At 40.2% G+C, this 19,410-nt stretch overlaps 3 protein-coding genes across 17 annotated transcripts in view; 2 read left to right on the top strand and 1 right to left on the bottom strand.

Moving 5' to 3' along the window:
* The first annotated feature begins 363 nt into the window (after positions 1–363).
* LManII (Lysosomal alpha-mannosidase II) lies at positions 364–9,829 on the top strand. 4 transcript variants are annotated; one of them, XM_046621424.2, is made up of 17 exons: positions 364–587; positions 971–1,073; positions 1,704–1,785; positions 2,207–2,392; positions 3,170–3,375; positions 3,473–3,609; positions 4,378–4,511; positions 4,756–4,969; positions 5,485–5,681; positions 5,857–6,068; positions 7,176–7,381; positions 7,461–7,683; positions 7,806–7,923; positions 8,341–8,617; positions 8,728–8,973; positions 9,045–9,194; positions 9,464–9,829. In XM_046621424.2, the coding sequence occupies exons 1-17, from the start codon at positions 450–452 to the stop codon at positions 9,695–9,697; spliced, it is 3,063 nt and encodes a 1,020-aa protein (XP_046477380.1). In that variant the 5' UTR covers positions 364–449; the 3' UTR covers positions 9,698–9,829. The 4 variants fall into 4 exon arrangements, with proteins under 4 accessions (XP_046477380.1, XP_046477390.1, XP_046477410.1 ...); XM_046621434.2 differs by lacking the exon at positions 4,378–4,511 and adding an exon at positions 4,001–4,134 and having other exon boundaries at positions 365–587; XM_046621446.1 differs by lacking the exons at positions 971–1,073; positions 4,378–4,511 and adding an exon at positions 4,001–4,134 and having other exon boundaries at positions 379–587.
* The window catches only part of LOC124216898 (sialin), a 21,634-nt gene continuing 9,501 nt past the window's right edge, over positions 7,278–19,410 (bottom strand). For 3 of the 12 annotated variants that reach the window (XM_046621989.2, XM_046622031.2, XM_069137801.1), the window contains 7 exons: positions 19,138–19,243; positions 18,654–18,738; positions 17,239–17,459; positions 16,969–17,115; positions 16,693–16,825; positions 15,734–15,975; positions 13,658–15,597 (listed from right to left, as the gene is read on the bottom strand). In XM_046621989.2, the coding sequence (XP_046477945.1) occupies positions 15,361–15,597; positions 15,734–15,975; positions 16,693–16,825; positions 16,969–17,115; positions 17,239–17,459; positions 18,654–18,738; positions 19,138–19,243 (1,171 nt within the window). In that variant the 3' untranslated portion in view covers positions 13,658–15,360. Of the gene's footprint in view, positions 8,999–9,467; positions 10,427–10,596; positions 10,892–11,252; positions 12,536–13,013; positions 13,081–13,657; positions 15,598–15,733; positions 15,976–16,692; positions 16,826–16,968; positions 17,116–17,238; positions 17,460–18,653; positions 18,739–19,137; positions 19,244–19,410 lie in introns of those variants that run through there. The other 9 variants (XR_011177633.1, XR_011177632.1, XR_011177629.1 and 6 more) reach the window with 9 other exon arrangements.
* LOC124216821 (uncharacterized) lies at positions 10,333–14,700 on the top strand. Its single transcript, XM_046621830.2, has 5 exons — positions 10,333–10,726; positions 10,868–11,662; positions 11,996–12,523; positions 12,601–12,675; positions 13,018–14,700. Exons 1-5 carry the CDS (start codon positions 10,333–10,335, stop codon positions 13,476–13,478), a joined length of 2,253 nt encoding a protein of 750 aa, XP_046477786.2. The 3' UTR covers positions 13,479–14,700.

Below are 19,410 nucleotides of genomic sequence, written 5' to 3'. Positions count from 1 at the left end.
TAGGTTGTTAACGTGCATATAAATCGGCGTGGGTAAATCTATTTCCAGGCCACCCTGTACGATAACCTTTTAAGAGATAAGGATTCGCCGATGTTGTGCGAAATCGACGTGAGGTGCTTGGCCGTAGAAAAGAGACATTGTAGTTATGCATATTACGATTGACCTTACCACAAACGTATAATGCGCGTTTGATATAATAAAGGGGGAAAAGTCACGCAGCGCTAGCCGCGGGATATTGTATATCTGTATACACTACGGTTCGTACTTTGTACACGAATCTGTGTATGAGGTGGGTGGCGTATGTGTTTGACACGTAGTTGTGGACTTGGTTCGGGTGTATTGGAGAAACACTTAGAGTATAAGTATCGACAGGCCAGACGTTGGCCTCGGTCGTCTTGCTTAGTCCCTTCCTGCCGAGCAGGGATCGCTGCATCACAGCTACGTCAAGAATGTCGAAGATGCCGATCTACTTGCCACAACTTTTATTCTTAGCAATTTTCCTGTTTTATTCGGTGGGAAAAGAATGTGGCGCAACTCCGTTAAAAAATTTGGAATCACGAGAAAGTTCGAAGACCTGCGGCTATCAAGTGAGTAACTGCGTCTTTCGACCATGTAGTATATTATTTGCTATCTTCAGTACACAGTATAATTTCAACACAGACCGGACGTAGATATATTTATAACGGACGTAGACTAGCAGTTGAAAAATTTTATATCACGAGACAATTCTAAGACCTGTGATTATCAAGTGAGTAACTGCAAGTTTCAACTTTGCGGCATTATTTATGATCATTAATATGTCATGTATTTTGAAAACTGACTGGACGTAGATATACGAAAGGAATTCGTTGAGTTGAGCAACATTAAAGCAGACCATAAAACAATAGTGGTAGGGCTAAAGATTTATCTAGAGTATTCATTATTATGTTACTGCCAATCATGTGCTTAATATAATGACACCGAATTACAGGCTTGTTCAAAACCCAGCCAAAACAAATTGAATATCCATTTAATTCCGCACACCCATGACGATGTTGGCTGGTTAAAGACAGTCGATCAGTATTACTGGGGTGGTGAGTACTTCATTTACTTTCATCTATATTACAAATACATTGTGTGTCATATATCATCCGGTTGTTTATAGCCAAGTTTTAAATTTTGTCAAGCCTGAAAAATTAAAACGTTTTCGATTGACAATAAGCGTGACTTGTTTCACTGGTGTCACACAATTGTACAGTTGTAATCTCGTTGGGAGTAAAATTTAGTTTTTCGAAAAAAAATTTTTTTTTCCCATTTGGTATCTGAGAATCAGTCCTTAAAATAATCTACGGAATGTTTAGAAGTTCATACTTGTATAATATTTAATACAATTACAACTAATTTGATTAAATATAATGTATAGACTAAAACTCATAATTGATATTATACGCCCGAGGGCGACTATCGCGGGATAATTTTATAGTCGAGTTGACGACCTGTCGTTTCGTTATGACGAAGATATGCAGTCGAGTTTGCAGAAAACAAATTAAACTTTTGAACACAACGTAGCGAAAAACAGCGGTTACGTAAAGTAGGTCCAAAGTTCCGAGAAGAGCGACTTGTAGGGATTTTTACGCAAAACCAATGTTCTACGAGTTACATATTGACCGTACGAAATATTAGACTGATCAACGCAATACTAATACCAAACATTGATTTTTAAGGCCGTCCCTTGATTGCAAAAGCTGGAGTCCAATACATTTTGGATAGCGTTATCCACGAACTACTTGAAGATCCAAACAGAAGGTAATCAGCATAAAGCTAAATATTTATATATCTATAAATATTGTAGGTACTGCACATACGTACGGTACTTGGAGTTTATCATCTGTGCTAAGTTAAGAAAAGTGTAAAGTACCGCAGGTGTCGAATGCGTGTAATTGCACGCACGCGGAAAGTAGATGTTCATTTTGGAGCAATGTGCATCGAAGAAATAATGACCTGTCACTTGTTGCATATGTCAACGCCACTGTATAATAGATACCTATATGGTATTCCTCACTGATTTACAGTCTACCGGTACAACGCCATCAGTTGTGGAAACATCGCGAGACTTGGTGATTAAACGTTTCCAACGTGGAGATAGAATTTACTGCAACAAGTGACACGTCATTATTTTAGTAATCTTATTTTTATAGTTTTGATCTAAGCGTGAAAAATCTATAAGGTTCATCTACGTGGAGACCGCCTACCTGTGGAAGTGGTGGTCGTATCAAAGTGACCGAGTTAAGACAGATGTTCGGAGACTCATTGATGAAGGTCGGCTGGAAATAATAAGCGGGGCATGGAGTATGAATGACGAGGCGGTCACTCATTATCAATCAATCATCGATCAGTTCACCTGGGGCTTCAGGTACGCCAAATATTCATCATACCGATGATTATCAGGTCATCGCCGTATTCATCTTAGCTGCGTGTTGTAGATGTATACGCATGGATTTTTATGTGTCGCTGAACGAGAAATCCGGGTAAAATTCAGCCGTTTATAATTCGGGCGAGAGATAGGACGGCTACATTAGTTGCACTCGTGTTCAGAAACAAATAAATAATCGCGTATAGTTACCAACGACTCTGTATCACCGGCAGATTCTCAACCACGTTAAACGAGTATTGCCGTAGAATTAACAATGAAAGAACATGTACTTATACAGGTGCACACTTTAGATATTTATGCGTTACTTCTAAAGGTAAAATCCTTCGCAGCATTTCCAAGCACGTGGTAATATAATATTTTTTCTGGATAAGATTTCAGTCGAGATTAATCTCATTAGCATTTCACCTCCGCGATTTTGACTTTTCTTTAAGTGACTTCGTATTGCATGGCTACAGATGTTATATAGATTATACTAACCCAAAATAGTTTTCATGGATACAGACATGCTGTTAAGTGCTTGGGCATGTATATAGATTGGTATTCGATAATTACTTATTAAGCACCAGGCGGTTGTATTATCAGCTTCGCACGTGCGTGGATTCGTAAATTGGTGGTGAACCGTTTTTAGGACCATCCTGCAGGCCCAACTCCAGCCAATTAGACATACTTATCTTGCCTCAACATCAGGACAGAATCCACAGCAACCTTTTTTCGTAACAACACAATACTACCTGTATCTTCCCGTTCTCGCCATAGGCGCCTTAACGACACATTCGGATCGTGTGCACGTCCCCACGTCGGATGGCAAATAGACCCCTTTGGCCACTCGAGGGAGCAGGCCTCGTTATTTGCTCAGATGGGCTTCGACGGTCTCTTCTTCGGTAGGCTGGATTATCAGGATAAGAGAAACCGCATGGATAAGAAAACAGCTGAAATGATTTGGAAAGGGAGTGACAGTTTGGGTATGCATCTGTAGTTCAGAAAACTTGAGAACTATCCTTTCACTCTTATGGTTAGCAAGACCAAGTAACAATTACAGTGGACATAATTTTATTGTAGGAAACAAGGCCGATCTGTTCACGAGCGTCCTTTTCAACACTTACAGTCCTCCGCCCGGGTTTTGTTTCGATATACTCTGTGCAGACGAGCCAATAATCGATGACCCTCAAAGTCCCGACTACAATGTTGACCGTAGGGTAACAATCACGATTATCCATACTTAAATTATACAAACGTCAATGGTAATCTGTTCGTGTATTCCACTCTAATGATCATTTATAGTCGTTTGCTGGCCTACTCGTGCCACCTATACCAGACATACTCTTTCCACCCTTTCCTGCCCCTCTTCGAAAATTTTCGACAAAAGCGAACAACGAATCCACATAGACTATAGATCTGCTCGCAGTAATATGATTTCTATTAATCCACTTTGTTGACTATTTTTGCAACCTGACAAATATTTGCATACACCGTATTGTAGCCCAACGGAAATGCTTAAAAAATGATCAACGGTTTCGACATCTGTTTTCACTTGATAAATTCCATATAAACGAGTTTGTCTAACAAAATTGTAACGTTCGTTGCCAGATTTCGTCGCTCGTCGAGTACGCCACAACCCAGTCTAAATATTACCGAACGAATAATGTCATATTGACGATGGGAGGAGATTTCACGTATCAAGTTGCCGAAACGTGGTACAAAAACTTGGACAAACTGCTGAGGTACTCTATTTACTGATTGATTATAAATTTAGCAGCTCCTCGAATTTTTCCGGAAACTGAGCCTACTACAGCCTAGTATGTCACTACTAAAATATTAATTGAGATCTATCGTTGGAGGAATTTTTGTAAAGGATCGTGATAAATACGAAAGAGGGGGCGGGCAGGGGTGGTTCGGGAGGAGGGGAAAGCGATGTTTAACACACACGATATGGTGGGCAATGTATAATGTAGACCACTTGGCAGGTGGCGCAGTTACTGGTTTTTGCAGAAACGCAACAAAGTTTTTATCGAACAAATAACATAATCATGACTATGGGGGATGATTTCAATTACCAAAGTGCAGAACTGTGGTACAAAAATTTGGATAAATTAATCAGGTAAAATAGAAATATAAATGTAGCCACTTACCTATCTATTTGTTGGCGACATGTTAATTTGAAAATCGTATTGTTGAAAATCCATTTTGCTATTTATGGATGTACCGTCGAATCAGCTGATAAGAGTTTCGTTTCTTCCCTTTTTACTTGGGGAATAAAGTCTATTGATTTGATTAGACGGCGATTAATTAAATCTTATAATATAATCATAATAATAGTAAATCAAGTTAACCATTATCATCAGATACGCAAACGAACGCCACGGAAGTACAGTAAACGTGTTTTACTCGACACCGTCCTGTTACCTGAAAGCCGTCAACGAGCAGGCCCTCTCTTGGCCAACCAAGTCTGACGACTTCTTTCCATACGCCAGCGACCCCCACACCTACTGGTCAGGATATTACAGTTCGAGGCCAACAATCAAATTTTACGAGAGAATGGGAAATAATTACCTACAAGTAGGTCAACCTATGCATATCGGCTGGTATTCAAAGCTGGTCGAATGTTTCCGTGAACGCGTAATTGATAAAAGAAAATAGAGAAATTATCAAATCTTTATTGAAAATAGAAAAATTGACGTGTTTCTCAACGTGCGATCGAAATGTTAAATTTATAATCTGTACCTACTAGAAATTGATTATTAAGTGAAAAATTGGTTTACTTTCAAAGAGCACGAGAAAATAGACAGAATTAGCAACTTTTACAGAGAATGAGCGACTTGGCACCGAACTATCTGTTGGTGACAAGAAATCTTGAAGCCTTCAGCTTTTGGGATGTATATTTACTTATTATAGAGTCGTCTCGCTTTTAGAAAATTGCACACAGCGCAAAAATTCGAAAGCAACTTATAAACTGATACCCGCTATCCAAATGTCATTCAACTTGAGCTGTTTAGCTTCTTCGTTGTGATCCTCGGCGATTGAGACCTAGCTGCAGATAGAAATGTATAGCTATGCAATTTGAAACTTTGCAGGTATCAAAGCAACTTTCAGCATTGACTAATATATCGACGTCGGAAACATATCTGAATCCGTATCGTGAAGCGATGGGTGTACTTCAACACCACGATGCGATTACTGGAACTGAAAAGCAGCAGGTTGCTCAGGATTACGCGAGAATTTTATCCGAGGCCATGAAGGGCGGAGAACAGATTCTATCAGATGCGCTTGGGTAAGTATACCGATGACATATCCGATTCACAAGTAGGCTTTGTGGGAAACCAATGCCAATTGATCGTCACTTGCATTAAGCGACTTGCAACGTTAAACCTGATCGAAGTTACCCCTGTATATGATATTACGTCTGACTGAGATTGAATGAAGTACAGTTCAGATCTCTTTTGCAGAAGCTTGATTTCGACAAGAAATCAAAGGAGATCTCGCGACGGTGCAGACGTTCATTTCTATACTTGTTACCAACTAAACATCAGCTCTTGCCCACACACGGAAGAAAATAACAACTTTGTCCTCACTCTGTACAATCCGCAAAGTAGAGTGGTCTCGACCTTTGTTCGCATTCCCGTAACAGGAAATTCATACGTCGTTCGAGACTTCACTGGTAAATATAACGGATGACGACCGTGAAATCATCGGTTGTGTATAAATGCTGAATAGAACACTAGATGCCAATGGTATCTTATCAGAGCACGCAAAAGAACTTTCATATAAATCAGCGCTATGCGTTACATAAAGATTGCCACGAAGTTCCGACTCATCGGTTGGATAACAATATGTTTTGGAGAATGTACGAGAATCGGGTAATTCAGAACTCCGGTATCGCCTGATGCTTTTAATACAATGCCTTGTACTATACGCGGTTCGCTAATATACCTACTAGGGTGGTTTTTTTTTAACTTTTTTTTTCTTCTTACGTACCTTCGAAAAAGTTAGTTCTGAGCCTCAAACGAAGCTTCGTGAAACCGGAGCACGGTGGCTTAATTCTAAAAGCTGACGCATCCGGTTTGAATTATTCCCATTTGATTAACACAGGGTGAGGGCTATGCAAACACTCTAACCGGGATATCTCGAAAATTATGCAAGTTACGGAGCCTTTTTTTATTCATTTTGTAGGTAATAAAATTTTCTATAAAAAAGGTCGATACTACTAAATACAGCTAAATATTCATCTTGTAGTCGATACGAACGTTCAAAGTTAAGTTCATCGAATAAATGAATAAAGATGTTTGTTACCGTTCGGCAAAAAGGCGATTTTGGTGGTAAAAGGGCGTATAATTTTTTTTTATAAAATTTTCTATAAAAAAGGTCGATACTACTAAACTTGCATAGTTTCCGAGATATCCCGATTAGAGTGTTTGCATAGCCCTCATCCTGTGTTAATCAAATGGGAAAAATTCAAACCGGATGCGTCACCTTTTAGAATTAACCCACCGTGCTCCGGTTTCACGAGGCTTCGTTTGAGGCTCAGAACTAACTTTTTCGAAGGTACGTAAGATAAAAAAAAAAAAAGTTAAAAAAAAAACCACCCTAATACCTACGTTTGGAGGACTGCCTAGAAGCTTGGTCAACTGCGACGACTATACTCACCGCGTAGCATTTTTGTAATCAACTATTTACGAGACATAAATAAATGCAACTAATTGGACGTTTACCAGAATGTATGGAAAAGAAAGAATAATTTACATTATCGTTTCACGTTTAAATTTAGGTGCTAGTATTGTCACGCAAATCATTCCAATACCGCCCGAAGTCCTGGCAATTCCAGGCAGAGAGAGTTCAGCGATCAACGAATTAGTTTTTCGTGCTCGAAATGTCCCAGCTTTTGGTTACCAGGCCTACTATGTTACTAAAAGTAACAAGAATATTGAACGCGTACGCAACGAAAGCTTTACCGAAGCGACGATACAAAATGAGGTTCGTTCCAATTATAAACATTCACAAATTGTACATAACGCTGTTATTAGTGTTATATATTCGCCCTCTTGCTGCCCAGTTCTTCAACGTCTCAATAACCGATGACGGAAGCACGTGTGCCTTGCGTACAATCCGGTCCGGTGTTACGAACATGAGAATTGCCCAATCCTTCCACTATTACGAAAGCAGTCAAGGCAATAACGAGGAATTTGAAAATCGCTCTTCCGGAGCGTACATATTCAGGCCGAAGAATGCCACCCCCAAGAATATAACAAATGTTGGCAGCCACCAGATTTATACGGGTAATACGATATCCTAAATAGGAATAACATTAACGAAAATTAAAGATAAACAAGTAAAACAAATGTGTTGTCCTTTAAGTTTAAGTTTTATAGTATGCATGAGCTGTTTATTTTGTTCACAGGTCCACTGGTTCAGGAAATACATATGAAGATTAACGAATGGATCAGTCAAATTGTCAGGCTTTACACTGGCGAAAATTATATAGAGTATGATTGGCTAGTAGGCCCAATCCCCGTCGAGTGAGTACCAATTTACAGTGTAACCTGCATGTCACCACATTCTTTAGTATTGTAGAAGGCAGCGATGATATACTTTGAAAACATGCTATTATGCAATTTACAAGTATTACCGAACCTCCTTAATAGTTACGTCCATCGCGATCGCGTTGAGCAACGAATGACCCTGTCGATTTTTTTCAAATTTCCCAACTTATTCGAGTTCACCAGATTTCCACGGTTTGTAGTCAATTTTTTGAGTTATCTAAAAATGGTACGCGTATATCATCGTTCTGCACAAACCTGCAGCTGTATTAGCTGAAATCTCGATAAATATAAATTAAATGCTTTATAACCCGTTTATATACATATAACCGATTATCGACCATTTGGATTCGATATAATTATGGTACCGTTAATGATATTTGCTTACTTTCCTAGTGATAAAATTGGCAAGGAAATCATAACAAGATACTCTAGCAACCTGGCCACGGGAAACGTGTTTTATACCGACAGCAACGGTCGCGAAATGTTAAGACGCGAGAAAAATTTCCGTCCCACGTGGGCGTTGCAGCTCGCCGAACCTGTTGCGGGTAACTATTACCCTATCACCGCCAAAATCACTATCAAGGATAGAATAAATAAATTGAGAATCAGCGTCCTGAACGACCGAGCTCAAGGTGGCACCAGTCTCAACGAAGGCCAAGTGGAATTGATGGTAAATACTATATGCACAGAATATATTTGGCTATTTTCAATACGGTTCCGTATGTTGGGTATATTTAAAGTACGAGTATAATACCTGCTATATGCGCGGTGATCCTATAGCTACATCGCAGGATATTGAATGATGATGCTTTCGGCGTTGGCGAAGCTTTGAACGAGATAGCATACGGCAAGGGACTGGTCGTACGTGGCCGGCACCAGATCGTAACAGGGACAAATTTGGACCGTAGCTCAAGTATCCTGATGGAAAAGCAGATGGCCTGGAATTTATTAAATCCCCCGTGCATCCTCGTATCCCCGGCGGGCGGTCGAACTTTTGAGGAATGGCGTAATCATCACCGAATGCAGGCGAGTTCATTTCTACCTTGACAATCTGCGAACATTGCATCGAAACTTCATATTATGTTATTATCGTTTAGGGATCTGGCCTTACGAAGCAGCTACCCCCGAACGTGCGTATTTTGACCCTAGAGCCATGGAAGGATGGTGGACTACTCTTCAGGCTTGAGCACATGTTTGAAATTGGTGAAGACACAAGATACTCTCACCCTGTGGAAATCAATATCAAGGTCGGCTATTATGTAACATACAGGTGTACAGGGAACGTCTCTTGAAACCGCCCGGTTCGAGCCACGCGGTGACTGCCGGTGCCAACACATGTGCAACTTTTACCTGCGCCAAGCGTAGCGGACAAGTGCTGCGAACGACAACTTGTGCATGTTTTAATTAAGGGATGTTCTCGGTATTTCGTACGACATCACGGCCACACCTGGGTTATATAATCACAGCGCGCTAACGTGTGCCGATAATTAACGTTAGGTCTTTTCACGTTTCACAGGATCTTTTCCTTCCCTTCACGGTAACGAATGCACGAGAAACAACGTTGGGAGGAAATCAATGGTTGAACGAGTCAGAGCGTTTAAGATGGGTGAGTGAGTCGAACGAAGTGCACCGTGAACGGGAAAATGTGAGAGTTGTTGATACAGGATTAATAGACGACGCCAACGAAGTTATCAACGTCCTTCTACACCCGATGGAGATTCGTACTTTTCTCATAGAAATTTCAATTTGATATTGGTTTAGGTATGTCCAGTACATCTGTAGTGTAAGTCGTATATATAACGACCGAAAGCTAACAGTAAGTGCACCCAATATCCATTAAATATCGTTTCTGTAAATAAATAAATCGTAATTATACAATACATTCATATTTACATTTATTGCTGTTCCATATCGTTTATACATGTAGATGTAATAATAACACAACCACCTGTAAGCACGTGTACACATGCGAATCGTTATACGGTTGCATGTCAATATTGTACATACTTCAGAGAGGATGTTCAAATCCTCCAGGTGCCTTTTTTTTTTGACATCAAATGAAGTGTAATTTTAAAATTCAATTTTTGATGCAACTCGTCACTTTGATTATTTCAAGACGGTAAATGGACCGGATTAAATGATCGAGCAACGGGCCATACTCGGCCTAATAAGGGTCGACTAGCCACCTATTATATAGACGAAGACAAATAAGCCTTCTCTCCCAATTTAACCCCACTGTGCTGTTATTATGGTATACAACGTAAATGGCAAAAAATGCTCGAATAGTATTTAGGATTACGCTAAACCAGCAAAATTTGCAATTGATAGATAATTATACCTATTGGTGGATAACGAAAATCCAAATCGAATTCACAGAAGGTCCCCATGCAGGAAGAAACGGTGAAAGCAGACGAAGAGTCATGGACACAAACGTTGATCACCATAACCCCCCAAGAAGATGCTGGGATTCGCACAATAACTGAAACAACATTGATATCGGGGGTGAGCGACACTCCCCTAGTCTTGGGTGTCGACAACGTGATAATCAGGAGCAATGTGCAGCTCAAAACGATAAGACGAGACTTGTTAATAACTATTGCCGAGTTAGAGAAACGAATAAGTTGTAGTGATGCGGGATGTCAAACTTACCTTCGGGGCGTACCCAAGGTCGAATTGCTGTCCCAGTATAAAGATAAGGCAACGCAGACAATGTATTTGGGAAGAATTTGTCCACACGACCACAATTTCGAAGATATCGCAAGTAATCCCACACATATACCGTACATATTAGATATATACATTATACATAGGTATGCATATGTATAATAGTCTCCAGCTGCATTGTGATAAAACCAATAATATGCCACAAATAATCCAAGCCTGCCGATAATGGGATTTATTTGACGGTTCAATGTTACAGGAATAATGAACGACCGAATCATACCTGTAGCAGAGAAAATAACCGAAATTACACAAACTGTTATTAAATTCGATGCGCATACGTCGAATGCTCGTGTGATTGATCGTCTGACTAAGGGAGTCGCGACAGAAGATTTGCTGGAAGATTATAACATAGTGGAAAGCGCGGAAGCGAACGCCTATGTCACGGACATTTTTTACCACATAATGAACAGAGTATTCTGGCTCTCTGATCCCGGCTGTAGTTTTCCCGAAATTAAACTCAAGCACAAAGAGATACAGACTTGTATCAAATGCTATAACAATCTTGGAAAGATTGTTCTCGATGCAGACACGCAAACCATTCTGACCTGCGAGCCAAGGCAATCCAATACAAACTTACTTACCGAGTGGACAGCGGTAAGATCGTTTCTGCGCGATATTATTGAGGAATGCGTGGAAAACGGTATTCGCCCACTGGTGACTGCGGACGTGATACTCCACGACGTGGTCGAAAGATGCGCCGGTCAAATCCGTTTACCGTACAGAGATGAAATGTTACAGACATTGGCATCGTGCCAAGCACTCGAGGGCACGAACGACGAGATACTTAGAAAGCTACGACTCGATGTTATTGTTGATACGTTCGAATCGTCGGTAATAGCATTATCAGTCGTTGGGGTTCTCTTGTGTAATACTTACTTTGAAATACACCAAAAAGCCCCTACCGTTGTCGCAGATATCATAAACCGTCTGCTAAAGAAGTCTGTGTTTGTCGCTGAAAAAGTTGCAGCGATCCGCCAAGAAGGGGCATCACGTTAGTTTCGTGCCCACTATTATTCATTAGTGTATTATCTCTTGGATAGGGACGATTGCTTTGAAGATTTTCTACAATATGCCACTGTTACTATCGTGACAAAGAGCTCATAGACCTCAAAACCTAGGATCCGATAAAACCAACTTGTCTCAGACAAATCATTATCAATAAAAAGCTGATCAACACACCTAGTCTGTGTTAAAAACTTTGAAATATTCAAAAGGGGGTGTTCTATTTACAGTCTTTTACTGCCCCTTTTCACAAAAATTCGCCGAAAAAACCATTTTAAAGTTGATTCGGTCTCATATCATAAAACTAATTTTTATACCACAGGTAAGCCACTGGATGATGTGCTTGCCGCGAGAACGCGACGACTTAGAGATTTATTGGAGAATAAAACCGTGGCAACGCTCAGCACAGGTACACAAACCGGATTGGCTGGTGTGCCAGACCTGATAGAATTGAATGAATCTAAAAGAACAACCTGCTCGACTTGCGTAAGACGCTCAGAGTGTTCTGTTTGCGTGGCGAATGGTGATAAAGAATGGAATGCTCCATCTGGAGTCAGGAGGGAAGAAATCCATGGGAAGATACTCAGAACTCAGGATATTTTACTCGCATACAACCCCTGTTACGTGATGGCAACACCTTCCAAAATCAGCGAAAATCAGTCTTCTGTTACACTATCGAGTCAGTTGCACACAGTGCCCATATCAGCTTCGGCGAAAAGAACGCAGCTCCTCTTGAAAGCTAACCTTCGAGCTTCCATTTCATCCTCGACGTCTAGCTCAATTCAAGACAAACCACAAACTCAGAGACAAGAATCCAACTGCATTCGACCGTTGAATACAAAACTGTCAGGTAGGTGGATCGCTAGATTTTCAGAACAGAAAATCCGTTAATTATTAGTTTCGTGAATAACAATAATCATTCACTAGCTGCAGGGTCGTTGGAAGAGTGGGGAAAAGTGGTGCAGGTCTTTACATTTACTCCCGATGCGTGGTCGGTATGCGGTAAGATATTCAAACGGCAATACGCTTATATACCCCTACCGAGTATCGGGGCGTAGAATTTTTCGGTATTCTATGTAATCAGATATGTATGAGTATACCGCAGTAGAAAGTGTTATTCGCAACCAACGTACGGAACACCGTGTTGAAATGCCTGCGTGTAAAAAAAAGTGCAGTTCACGATGTGAATGTGAAATTATACCCGAAATGTTGCGAGGATGTTATAGCTTACATACTACACCACTGCCTACTACACATACACCGTAATAATGTACGTTCCAATTTTTAGTTGTTATTGAGATTTTCATTCATATCTGCGAATTCTAACTTTCTGCCCTTACGTAGGTCCAAGCCGTTGTGGCAGCGGCACTGTCATAAACCGGTACCCAATTTCGTCGCTGCAAATCTCTGGAATACAACACAAAGAGGAGTGTACAAGGAGCGGGTGCAACTTGCCCATACAGTCCATAAAGGCTTTGCGTATTCTAAAAAATATTTTTAACCGAAAGCAAGGATCATGCAGCAATTGCACGTGCAATCCTAAAGGAGGGCAAGGGAGCAGAGGAATTACAAGTACCACACTGCCTCCTGCCGTAATCTGCAGCAAATTATCGGGGATAACTAAGGAGGAGAGCAAGGATGGAGCAAAATTGAATTGCGTCATGAGTAATTCGCTGTATAGGGTTCAAGCTTTGAAGCTCTGTGAGCGTAAGTCGCGAGAATTGGACTCTGGTAAAAAACCGTACGGGGAGAGTCTTGAGGTAGTTCCGATTATTCGCTTACCAAGTCGAAAAAGTAAAAGCTAATCAATAACTAAAATCAGAGATTTACCACCTCTTCAATTTTTTTTTTTTTGTCGAAAAGTAAATATTACTCGTCCAATTGAAATTTAGGTAGTTCGATGTCATATCATGATTTCAGTCGTTGAAAGCGGCAAAAAAGCGTAATGCAATGAAATAGAAATTAATTTTTCTCATCGAGCAAATGTTCTTAAAAAATCATTATTATTGTAACAATGGTTTGATCGCAAATTAGATTCAATTGCGTTCTCATACAGCTGAAGCATCAACAACGGCTCTATAATAATCGATACTTGAAATGATACATAATAATTATATAACAAAACAAGACTTAGCAGCTAATTGTTAAGAATAAATGCCTAATTTATTCTGCAAAGGATATCCACAAAAGGATCCTCTTTTCCGTGCAGCGGTTGTTTAAGTATATTACCTCACAATTGAAGCTCTAATGAATGGATGACCTAATGATTGACAATTGCAATAGACATGGAATGAAACGTAATTTTTACGTCTAGAATGAACGAATTCACGCATCAGTATGAAAGGCTATGCCAAGGAGCACGAGGTTCTAATAGGCCGAGTTTCAAGCGAGGAAGGTTTTGAAAATCATAGGAACCAGGTATTTAGAGTACGATACGGGCGTTTTCAAAATTCCACAGCTTTTACCGTGTATTCGTATATATATACCGATGGTGTCTTGACGTTGTCTCGAATTGCGGACCCACGATCAGACGAAGTGGTAATATTTTCAGGCTACGTTTCGAAGCAGAATTGATACTCCTTAGAATCGACTCCGTGTTCGCAAGCATCGGTAATATTTCGTCTTTCTTTGATTTTAGATCATTTGGTCATTCTCTTTCTCTTCCACTAGGTAAAAAGATACAAGTATTTAAAGAACGCGACCAACATTATTTCTTGTAGCTCGCGCTTCTCTGTGGCAGGTATTTATCTATCGATCTATACATCTGACTAACTATCTGTGTACTTGTATAACAAATTGGTCGAGAATTTTGTATCTAACACCTACACAAATCTACGTATTAGCACGTACTTGCACATTCTAAAACACATGCGTTTCTAGCTGTTATTAGTTACTCAACACTGGAATATATCGATGACATGATCAATCTACGTCGAATAATCAATTGGTCAGACAAGGTGATGCCGTATCAGAAATAAATTTGGACATAAAAAAAAATAGAATCCTGAACGGCAGCTCGTTAACAAGCGCATTCAGAAAAAAAACCATTGTTGTTTTACTATCGAGAATTAAAAATAATGCATGGTTTCTCGTAATTTAAGAACATTTACCGTCAGCCGAAACCGAATTGACCAAGTGTGGCCTATTGAGGCTCCAACGGCGAGAAATGTTAGAATGTATTGCGCGTGTGCAAATTTTATATCTTCAATTGTTCTTCAGTACATTTCTACATTATCGAAAGAAGCACTGCATCCCCTGCACATTCGAGCTGGTTAGATATATCGCGATATATCATACGACGTGCGGTTAATGCAATGGTTCTCATAATACTTTAAAACCGTACCAAGAAATAAACGAGAATACAAAATTCACGCGTGTATGATACATCCTATAATTTCCCATCGTTACGAATTCACCGTGTACATGTATATATATGCACGTAAATAAATATAAGGATCTAAGAAGAATAGGTAGCCCACCCGCAGTATAATATAAACAAAAAATATCCACGTAAAGCGACACAAGTGTCCGGCGGATGCTTGCGTACTACTCTGGATGAGGACATCAGCATATGCATTCGCTTGCAAGTAAGCGAATGCTGAACTCACCAACAATTGGAAAAATCCTCATTGACAGTCGAGGTGATTAGTGGGACCACTTCTATTCTTTTTACGTCGTAATGTAAGACTAAATACGGGCATTCTCTTCCTCTTCATCATCGGACATGACCTGAGCCTTTTTGTTGTTCATTGTCATTTTCATCTCTTCGTCGGGGATGGTAGAAATAGCTCCTTCAACTCCTCCGTTGCTTATGTCGTTCCACGGCTGAATATTCGCCGAGCCAAAGAGCCAAAACAAGACGGTTGCGGACATGAAAACAATTGCGGAAATCCAAAACATGGGACGCCATGTTTCAACGCTGTTCTGAATCGTTTGAAATAAATATAATTATTGATTAATGATACATCCGATAAAATTTGCCTACTAGCGTACAAGTATAAAACTGGACGCCATAATCGCTGGTACTCAAAACTCGAATCAAATACACGTATCTACGTACATGCTCATTAGTCAGAACACCGACAACCGCAGGAATAATGAAACCTGGAAAGCTGCCAATCGTGTTCATTACACCGTAAAGGGATCCCGCGAAGTTCGGTGACAGATCTTGGTGATTTTGGAGACTTGTCTGGCAGGCGGCACCGTTGAAGGCCAAGGCCAGTATCATCATAGAAATTCCCCAGAATTTGTCCTTTCCCGCGTAGGTCATACCGAGTAAACACAAAGCTGGGCCCATGTGAGCTGCATAGACAAGAAAAAAATAAGACTGTTTCAAACCCACCCAGGCAATCAATAGCCGTAATTTAGTCTCTGTAGAATGCGAACCGTCATAAACGGACCAATAAAATATCTCGGAAGTGAGAAGACTTGCAGCTAAAAGATTCAAATGATAGTTTCATGATTTTAAGGCTAACTGACGTTGCCATTATTGGTGTCATTATCACCTAGCAAGGTGTCGACAGCATCGGATGTGTCAGAATCGGGGGATATAATTTAATGCCAAATTTTATTCCCCTCATGATCACGAAACTGCCATCTTAAAAAATTTTCTCCAACTATTCTAGGTTCCTAGATATTTACCTGGTACGTTTGCAATGAGACACCGTGCGTATACCGACGTTTTATACGTTAGCACAGTGGAATTAAACTACATTTATTAATACCATCACTTCTGATAAAAACCAAATGTACTACATTGAAGGGACCAATTATTTGAAAATATGCAAGTAAATACTAAGAAAAAATTAAAATACCATATTAACTTGTCGCATGAATCTCTAAAGTTTTTCACACGTGAAACATTTGCAACAAAGCGAACACGAAATTTCTTGTACGTGGACTGATATCGAGCATAGAAGTGGCCAAAGAAAATCCCAAATTCCAACGGCAAGCCGCACGTGCGAAGTAAAGGTAGGTATATACACAACAAAGGACTGGTAGATACGTTTAATAGATTACAGGGAATCATGAAAATCTTGCGCAACCACACGACCGTCAGGTACTTGTTTCTCAGTAAGTAGTCTCCGGCAGCGGCAAACAAAACACCGGCCCCAAGTCTGGCAATGTAAGGCAGTCCAGTCATAAAGCCACCCTTGAAATTAAATTCTCTTAAATTACCAACGTTCTATTCGTAAAAATTTTTCATGAGAAAATAATTTTCTAAATGAGTCTCTATAATATGTTTTTAATCGTTTGCCTGGCCGCTTAACAATTCATATTACATATTATACTCACGGATTTCATATTGAACCCAAGAACCTGGAGCGTATACTTGGGTCCGTTTGTGGATATGAAGTAGATTCCCCACATGTTAGCAAAGTGAGCCCAGAGTAGGACCAAGAATGGAAGCGATGTGATGACAGCGACAACAGGAAGTTTTACCTGCGAATTGGATAACCCGAGAATTATATAATTCGAGCTAACGCTTATGCATCTGTTTGTATATAGGTATATTAGGTATAATCCGTATCTACAAGCATGCGCCTGTATCATTGTCCTGCGTACTTTTTGCTTACTGACGCTCGTTCCAATTTGTTTCTTAATATATTCCTTTTCTCGTTCTGTGATACTCGGATGCTGGTCGGGTGTGTCATGTATCAGGTATACCCAGAGGGCGAAAAATACAAGAATGAGTCCGCTGGTCACGTAGTACGCAGCCACCCACCCATATGTGTCGATCACTTGACTGCAGAGAACAAACGTGACTACGGTACCGAAGGGTCCACCTGCGGAGAAGCAAATGATACCTATTTGCAACATGAAAGAGAAGACAGGGCAGGTTCGATTGCGTTCGGAAATGTGACGCGAATTGCGCATCATTACGTAGAGATCTTTTACGTAACTATTTCATTGGTGTATTAAATTGACGAACACCAATGTGCACTGCTGCGTACGCGCATAGCCCGTACCCGTAAAGTTTGCCTATTCGGTTTATTGTTATTCGTAGCCGACGTCACAGAACGCGATTCAATATCAAAAATAATTCACTGCCTACAAGATAGACTTTTGCGGAACTGTTATTCGAATATTACATGTACTACCGCGAGAGTTGAAACGAAAATGTTAATATTCTCCGGATATTGAAAAATATGAAAAAGAATTTATTTTTCAACCGATGTTACAAACAAAATTATTGCTAGACTTTTCTGTCACCTCTAGGTCTGCTATTTTTCCATTGCAGCATTTTTCGCTCGCAATTGCTATTCTTCGAAAACATTTCAACAACTGCAGGAAAAAATTACTCAACGGCGTGATAACACGAAAATCGAGAGTTATATATTCAATATGATATCGATAATTTGAAACTGTCCATGATGCTTCGTTTCACCTAATACAACTAGACAGAATAGACAAGCTACACACCTCTTATATCATTCTTACCGCAAAAATCTCCGGACGGATCAGCTCGATAATTTGTGAAATTTATTTTTTCCGTCCATTAACAATAAAACACTCATCGACCAACGTCGCAGGTCGTTCACGCGCGATGAAGACAAACGTCACAGGTACGAAGCCCAACTTTGTTAGGCGAAAAAGAAAGAAAAATATTTTCAGGCGAGAATTACGCGAGAATGTCGTTGCGGGCAGTGACATGGCTGCCAGGGTTTTGCTCCTCGTTAGTCCTTTTGTGGTTACCCGACGGTCCGTTATTTGACGGATTCACTCTACCGACTTTATGTAATGACAGGAGTTGTACCCCAGTTTGTAATTGGATTGAATATTCGTGTACTTGTCATCACCGGACGGATACAGCTAAGAGGTTGATAGAATGGTTTATACGCTCATTGAATTGTCAATAATTGCGTCATCTTACGATCAGATGTTCTTTATTAGAAAATTTCACGACGTGTGGAGATGGTGGAGATGATGTACAGGTGACGAAGACCCGTAAAAAGTTTTAAAAATTCGTTCATAATTACCTTGCATAGCCCATACGAACATTCCCTTCTCGTTGGGTGGCACCCACCTGGCGATCATTGCATGTAGAGCCGGATACACAGCACTCTGTGGGCAGGGGGTAAGATCACTTTAGGTCGCAGGCCGGACATGAAAGGAAGACCGTATAAGGACTAGGGCTTGAGGTAGCGGCATCTCTCTTTTTAATACATATACATACATACAATATACAATACCGGGCCTAAGCGTAGTAACAAGCCATCTCGGTGCTTACAGATAAGCAACCGGAGTTACAATTTGCCATCTCACCAACGAAATTGTATCGCCCCGTTGCCGATCTTTAGGCGCCGAGGCGGCTTGTTTCCACGTTTAGACCTCGTGTATACACGTATACAATATATACACGCAGTCAATATGATCCACATATTTATGTATTTATGGATGCAGGTATATTGGGGACATCTATGGAGATAAATCTACATATCTGGATATCTATCATGAACCGACCCCGAAGAATCCCATCAGGAACCGCAGGACGATAGCGAACATGTAGTGAACACTAGACGCCCATGGCATAAGCAGGTTCAGTAGAGCAGGAATGAGAGTCGCCAATCTGCCGAACCAACAATATACGCTTACAGTTTGTTAGATGTATAAAAGGCTAGTTTTATCAAGGTCTTTAAATTTATATATCACATTATATACACCTAATTGTGAATTCAAAACAGGTAATTACGATCACCATCTTCAAACCGAGCGACTGACAGTTTTTTATACAAT

The sequence above is a fragment of the Neodiprion pinetum genome, chromosome 1 (genome assembly GCF_021155775.2).
Source record: "Neodiprion pinetum isolate iyNeoPine1 chromosome 1, iyNeoPine1.2, whole genome shotgun sequence".
Classification (NCBI taxonomy): Eukaryota; Metazoa; Arthropoda; class Insecta; order Hymenoptera; family Diprionidae; genus Neodiprion; species Neodiprion pinetum.
The sequence above is the reverse complement of the archived record's forward strand: the minus strand, read 5'-3'. Positions and strand labels throughout refer to the sequence as shown.

What these genes read in the sequence shown, in the direction of transcription:
- LManII (XM_046621424.2), top strand. Translation starts at nt 450, where the DNA reads ATGTCGAAGATGCCGATCTACTTGCCACAACTTTTATTCTTAGCAATT. An exon ending in CAGTTCACCTGGGGCTTCAG is followed by an intron (nt 2,393 to 3,169) that starts GTACGCCAAATA and finishes TTCTCGCCATAG; the next exon opens with GCGCCTTAACGACACATTCG. An exon ending in AATTTGGATAAATTAATCAG is followed by an intron (nt 4,512 to 4,755) that starts GTAAAATAGAAA and finishes CATTATCATCAG; the next exon opens with ATACGCAAACGAACGCCACG.
- LOC124216821 (XM_046621830.2), top strand. Translation starts at nt 10,333, where the DNA reads ATGCAGGAAGAAACGGTGAAAGCAGACGAAGAGTCATGGACACAAACG. An exon ending in AAGTAATCCCACACATATAC is followed by an intron (nt 10,727 to 10,867) that starts CGTACATATTAG and finishes TCAATGTTACAG; the next exon opens with GAATAATGAACGACCGAATC. An exon ending in CCGCCAAGAAGGGGCATCAC is followed by an intron (nt 11,663 to 11,995) that starts GTTAGTTTCGTG and finishes TTTATACCACAG; the next exon opens with GTAAGCCACTGGATGATGTG.